We start from the raw sequence: 6,942 nt of genomic DNA on the forward strand, positions 1-6,942 counted from the left end.
CAGAGACAACCCATCACAGTAGGGATGTATTGGCTACGATATTATACAAGTAGTTGGGGGAAAACTTTTCTAGGATAACACAGGAGGTGGCCAGTTCATGCCTTTTTTGAAACCTCTAAGATTCCATGAAAAGTGTAAAAATAGAATATGAACTGGAATACTGTCGTAAGGAAACAATTTAATATCTCCAAAGGGGTTTTAGACAATTATATTCCCTAGGGAGTTATGAGTATGCACTAGTAAGAGTTGTTTTATTTTCTACATGGGTTGAAGCACTCTCTTGTGAGAAATACACAGAGCTCACAATGGCTGAACATCAATTTAATTTTGTGTTCCTACCTGTGACATTTCAAATTATCTATATCTAGAGGAAAATATTTTTCTGGGACAATTATATAATGTTTTGCCCTCACTCAGAACTTCTCTTTTCTTATCCCCTCTTTATCCTCTATAAATGGAGACACAACTCATGAGAAATATTAAAACTAAAATTAATTACGGTAGCAGACATCCTTAAACTTCCATGACCTAATACATTATTACCCTTCGCTCTCATGGCCCTGAGTTGTTCACCCTGACATCACAGGTTGTCTTACTATCAACTGGTGACTTGCAGGTCCATATTACTCCTAGTATCTGGAATCATATATAGTTCATTCTTTCACAAACTTATCTAGATAAATAAACTCATTATACTCAGTCCTTATACCAACAGGTATAATTTTCTTTCCTGGCCTTTCATTTAATCAGCCTTTATATGACCTAAGCCCAGATGAGTTGGTATTTGGAAAAAAATTCCAGAGAAAGACTGCCTTTCAACCTTGTGAAAATGACCTTATTAGGTACTATTTATTACCAATTCAACAAAGTACGAGGAATTGATCTGTGGTTACTTTTTACCAATTAGCTTGACATTATCCATCCTTGAATGACGAGAATTGAGAAGTCATTCACATCACAGATATTAAACTGAGTTTCTTCAGAGACTCTTTAGGGGTTTTTCAGAAAATGAGTGCAGACCCAGGTCCTTGAAACACACGTGTAGGTGGATAAAGTAGACAGCTCCATCCATGTATAATCGAACAGTATTATCTAGATGATGGAACCACTGGTTTTTATACTATCCTTGCATTCTTTTGTTTTACATCCTTTTAGTGGTATTTTTCAACTTTAATGGTGCAACGTTGCATATATCTGTAATTTTTTTCTACTTTGTTCTTTCATTAATAACATAATTTGCTTAGGTACAGTCTTTACTTGAGGTGATAACCATCCTAACACTTTTCACCTCTACAAAGCCACAGCTAGTGCAAAAAATTTAAATAATTGTGAGATATGTCATTCTATGCCAACTCCTGGGAAAATCCAAGTATTAACCATACCCAATTAAGATGACTAAAATAAATTTTGATCAATAAACTTAGCCTTAAAATGTTAGGAAAATATCTATTGATAAAAATTTAGGGTAGAGTTGGTACAACTAAACTTGATGTGTTTAACTCTGATTATAGGAGTTGGTTCAATTCTCAACTGAACCTCTCCATTATCAATTGCCATACTGTTTCCTTAAACACTGTACTTGCCATAGTGTTTCTTTAAACTGTAAATCAAGCCTCCAAAGAAATTGAAACATTTGAAATGCTGAGTTATTCCTATAACATGACAAAAGTTTAAGACATTCAGGTACAGAAATAACAGAGTGGTAGCAGAAATGATGATCATGTATGTGCCCAATGGTGTGTGCTTTCTCTAACCAAGATTCAGACTTTTCAAAAGATATATAATGTACAATTCCGTCCATGTGACATCCAGAAAAAGATAAAAATATAAAAGAACAGACCATGGTTTGCAAGGAGTTTGAGATGGAGAAGGTGTGACTTCACACAGACAGTGCAAGGGAATTTTTGGGGTGAGCAATCTGTTTTGTATCATAATTATGTAATGGTTATATCAAACTATACAATATATCAAAATTCAAATTTCACACATTGAACTGCATATCAAAACGTGTTCTTTTTTATGTGGTAATTTAAAAACTGAAAATTGTAAAAGTTGAGAAAATAAAATGAGGCAATTGATGCAATTTCTATTTTTCTATCTGGAATTCTGATTTTCTTTCTCAACTTGTGAAAAACATAGCACCAGGCATGCCAACCGTGGTAGGCAAAATAAGGGCTCCAAAAAGTTAGGCCCCAGTCCCTGGAATCCATGAAAGTTATCTTACATAGCCAAGGGAAAAAAGACATTGCAGATATGATTAAGTTAAAGATCCTGGGATGAGAAGTTATCCTATATTATATGGGCCTTAAATGTAATCACGTGTATACTTATAATAGGGAGGCAGACGGAGATGACAGAAGAAGAGAAGCAGTGCAACCACAGAGGCAGAGATCAGAGTGATGGAGCCACAAGCCAAGACATGCAGACAGCCATCAGAGCTGGAAGAGACAAGGAACAGCTGACCTTTCTTGTCCAGCTATTTTAATCCTAATTTAATCCAATTACTTTCCCTATAAGAACAAGCCATAACAGCCATAACTCAGCCAGGAGGAATTATTCTCTTTATGCCAATTGCTGATTAGATCCATCCTTAGGAAGAATATAAGAAATCTTGAAATTAGCCTACCCTTGACCACAGGTAGAAGAAATAGGGAATTAATTATTTATGCACCTTCTTTATTTCCACTGATTTATCTACAACACTAAAAGATATAACTCTTTTAAAAGAAATTGTGGTAGTAAAGTTTAATTCAGTCAAAACATGAAAATGAGGTAGGGAAATTTGTAGCAAGCTGTCTGTAAATTAGCCATTGGTCCAAAGACCTGTTGTAATCCACTAATAAGAACTGAGTAAGATAGGGCCAGTCACGGTGGCTCATGCCTGTAATCCCAGCACTTTGGGAGGCAGAGGCAGGTTGATCACTTGAGGTCAGGAGCTCGAGACCAGCCTGGCTAACATAGTGAAACCCCGTCTCTACTAAAAATACAAAAATTAGGCTGGGCACAGTGGCTCACGCCTGTAATCCCAGCACTTTGGGAGGCCAAGGCGGGCAGATCACGAGGTCAGGAGATCAAGACCATCCTAGCCAAAAGGTGAAGCCCTATCTCTACTGAAAATACAAAAAAATAGCTGGGCATGTGAAACCCTGTCTCTACTAAAAACACAAAAAATTAGTTGGGCATGGTGGTGAAAACCTGTAGTCCCAGCTACTCGGGAGGCTGAGGCAGGAGAATCACTTGAACCCAGGAGGCAGAGGTTGCAGTGAGCATTAGATTTCTTGAACACGGGAGGCCGGGAGGCAGAGATTGCAGTGAGCCAAGATCGCTCCACTGCACTCCAGCCTGGGCTATAGAGCTAGACTACATCTCAAAAAAAAAAAAAGGAATTGAGTAAGATAGCTGAAAAATGTATGTAAAAAAATTCCCATTTACCACGGAAAGAAGGATAAAGGTGGCAATAAAAATTAAATGTGTAGGAATAAGTTTATCTGAAAACAATAAAGCTTCAGGGAGAAAGACATAGAAAAATGAAAACAAACGTTATGTTCTTGAATAATCAGGTGATCAAACATACATTTCTAAGAAGTTTTATACTTCAAAAATCAATTTTTAAGTTTAATGTAACCACAAAGCCTAAATTAAAATTTTGACTACTGTAGCATAATTAATTTTTTTCTTCTTCTTTTTTTTTTTTAACAAACATCTACTGACTATTAACTGTGTGAAAAAGATTGTGCTGGGTTCTGCAGATACAGCAGTTATTAAAACACACACCTATCCTTTCTAAATTCTATGAGAGAGTAAATACTAGCATATTAATAAGAGTTGAAAATAATAGATTGGCAAGTCTATTCTGAAGCTCACATTCTCAAATTACATCCTATCTTAATTTCCCTCAAACACACAAGCAATATATATATTCACTGGCCTCTAAAGGAAAACCCCAGTCATATTTTCTTAACAAAAAACAACAGGTGGAAAGGGATGTCATATTTTACCACAAGTATAGAGAAGAAAAAAAAATAAAAATTAATGTGACTTATAAAAATTTATTAAACATAAATAATAAATTAAACATAAATGTTTGAGGAGAGGACATGATAAAATGAAGAATGCTCAATTCACAATATTATAATAGTAAGTGAAAAAAATCATGATTCTAATTATAATAAAAATCTATGAAGCGACTAAACCAAATATTAGCAAAACAATATCTGAGTATAGGATTATGAATTTCATATTTTATGTTTTTTACATTTTTTTCTTTTTTTTTTTTTTTGAGATAGAGTCTCGCTCTGTTGCCCCAGCTGGAGTGCAGTGGCGCGATCTCGACTCACTGCAACCTCCGCCTACTAGGTTCAAGCCATTCTCCTGCCTCAGCCTCCCAAGTAACTGGGATTACAGGCGCATAGCACTATGCCCAGCTAATTTTTTGTATTTTTGGTAAAGGTGGGGTTTCACCATGCTGGCCAGGCTGATCTCGAACTCCCAAGATCCTCCTGCCTCAAACTCCCAAAGTGCTGGGATTACAGGTATGAGCCACCGCGTCCAGCCTAATTTTTGTATTTTTAGTAGAAACTAGTTTTCAACATCTTGACCAGGCTGGTCTTGAACTCCTGACCTTGTGATCCACCCTCCTCAGCCTCCCAAAGTGCTGAGATTACCAGCGTGAGCCCCCTTGCCTGGCCTTTTACATATTTTCTATATTTGTCATGTAATGCTTTACAATCAGAACAAATAAGTAAAATGATTTTCGAAAGACAAGAGTGAAAAGCTCATTCATAATAGGGATTGTGATATTGATATTAAGGGGTTATTTATAGCAGAGGAGTCTGAATTGATAGGAAAATGTAAAGTCATCTTTAAGGCCTAGATTTTTAAATGATTCCCTTTAAGAATCTACTGAGCAGAGCCTTCTGATTGCTGAATGAACACATGGAGGTGCCCGGAGGGAGGTACAGCCAGAGAAGGCATGGAATCTCGGCATCCCCTCCCCTACACCTTGCCCTAGACATCTCTTCATCTGACTCTTCATTTTTTATTATGTATGTCAAAACATCATGTTGCATACCTTAAACATATACAATAATATAAATGTTAGAAAAAATTAATTAGGCAACAATCAGCTAACAAAATGCCCTAAACCTTTCCATGTCACCTTGAACCTAACCTTTTCATTATATGCTCTTAATGTCAATATGTTAGTTTCAACTTGCAAACAAACAATATGACAAATGCTATACTTGAAGGTCTATGACAAAAGAAAGGGGTTGCAGCTTCAGCTCCAGTCTCAGGTTTGTGTACGGGTAGCAGGTGCCTGGGAAGCAATGTGTACTCGCTGCGCAGAAGTAGACAGCTGAGTCTCCAGGTTGGGTCTCTGTGATGTGCAGAGAGAAATGTTTGGCTGTCTTGTTCAATAAAACAATAATTCTTTGGTCTTTCTTTTCATGCGCATTTGAACGAATGTCTATAATGAACTGAGGTCCTTTTCCAAGTTCTTGCTTATACCAAGGGAAGTAGTTTGAGGCACTGTCTGAATAAGTACACTTGATAACAGAGCTGTCTCCCTCCTGGACACTCAGGGTTGAAGGATGCTGCTCCACATTCTCTCCATTCACCACTATGCAGAAAGAAGAAATCAGAGAAAAAAGAGGGATTGTTAGGTCATTACTCTCTAGAATTATTTTTCGTACTAAAGAGAGGAAACCTGAATAAAACAAGTCTCCACTTTGAGCTTCTAAAGAATATTCACTAATATACTCTGTTACCCAAATACCCTCAACTCACAGTCCAGCTGCAGCCACAAGAATATAAATACAGCTCGAATGGATGTCATCACTATTCTTCCCAATTAAGATCAGTCATTGACCTGCAACCTCCAGTTGTAAGAGTTACTTCTATCATCAGGTTGTCCCTTCTCTCCTCTAACAACCACAGGGGTTTCTCACGTTGTGTACCCAACCAATAAGAAAAAGGCTCTGCTTCTACCATAAACCTAGTCATTCAGGACACACTAAATGAACCCTCTATTCTGCCTCAGCAGAGGAGTACTACCATCTTGTGGTCACATCCCTAACTACTGAACTTGCTGGTTGAATGTTTTTCTCTAATCCTATGAGGCACTCAGGTGCACAAAAGCAGCAACGAGTCAAACAAACTGGGTGTTCAATCAGAGATTAAATGCACAGTAAGAATGTAGACATCTAACTCTATAATTATGCACACTACTGATTCATTATTCATAAATTATAAAGAAGTAGATGCTGTTGATGTTTATTCAATGATGGGCTGAGTTTATATGTTTGAAATTGAGAAAATACATAAACAAAGAAAAAATAATGCCTGCCTTTTAGGTTAAGTCTACCATCATGACTTGTTTGTTATGGAGAAAAACTCTTTCTTTAAGCAATATGTAAGCCAAAGATCAGAGCAAAAGAGAGAGGACCACTCAATATTTCAAGTGCATATTATCTCAGGTTCTGCTTCTCCAAGCCTGGTCTTGGCCATGACCTTGCTATTTCCAGAGAACTGATAGTACCAACAATCAAAGTGTTGAATATTTCTTCAGTAAAGATGGCTTTAATAAAAAGTAAAAAATTAAAGTACAATGATAAAGGAGGAGGGGGACAAGTTCCATGAGTTACTAATACTCCAACAGTAGGAATAGTTTGACCCACCGACTGGGCTGGTTTGCGAGGAGAAATCTGGCATGTTTTAAGAAGTCTTTTCCTATTGCTATGTGTCTTGCTTTCTGCAAAGTGTTGGAAAAAACACGAAGAAATTCTCAGAAAACATCAGGCTGCAGATTCAAAAAATGTAACCATATGTAACTTTATTGTTGAAATAATTTTATTTTTTGATATCAAAGTGGATGATATCAATATGATATGTCCTTAAATACAGTGACTGACTCATATCTTTAGTGGAATTTCCTCTAAAGTA

At 36.8% G+C, this 6,942-nt stretch overlaps 1 gene segment (V, D, J or C); it reads right to left on the reverse strand.

Annotated features, from left to right (window-relative positions):
* Positions 1–4,648: 4,648 nt before the first annotated feature.
* LOC116272679 lies at positions 4,649–5,848 on the reverse strand. The segment is given in 2 exon segments: positions 4,649–5,620; positions 5,788–5,848. Coding segments are annotated over 2 exon segments (432 nt in total).
* Between the last annotated feature and the right edge of the window lie 1,094 nt (positions 5,849–6,942).

The sequence above is a fragment of the Papio anubis genome, unplaced genomic scaffold (genome assembly GCF_008728515.1).
Source record: "Papio anubis isolate 15944 unplaced genomic scaffold, Panubis1.0 scaffold157, whole genome shotgun sequence".
Lineage (NCBI taxonomy): Eukaryota > Metazoa > Chordata > Mammalia > Primates > Cercopithecidae > Papio > Papio anubis.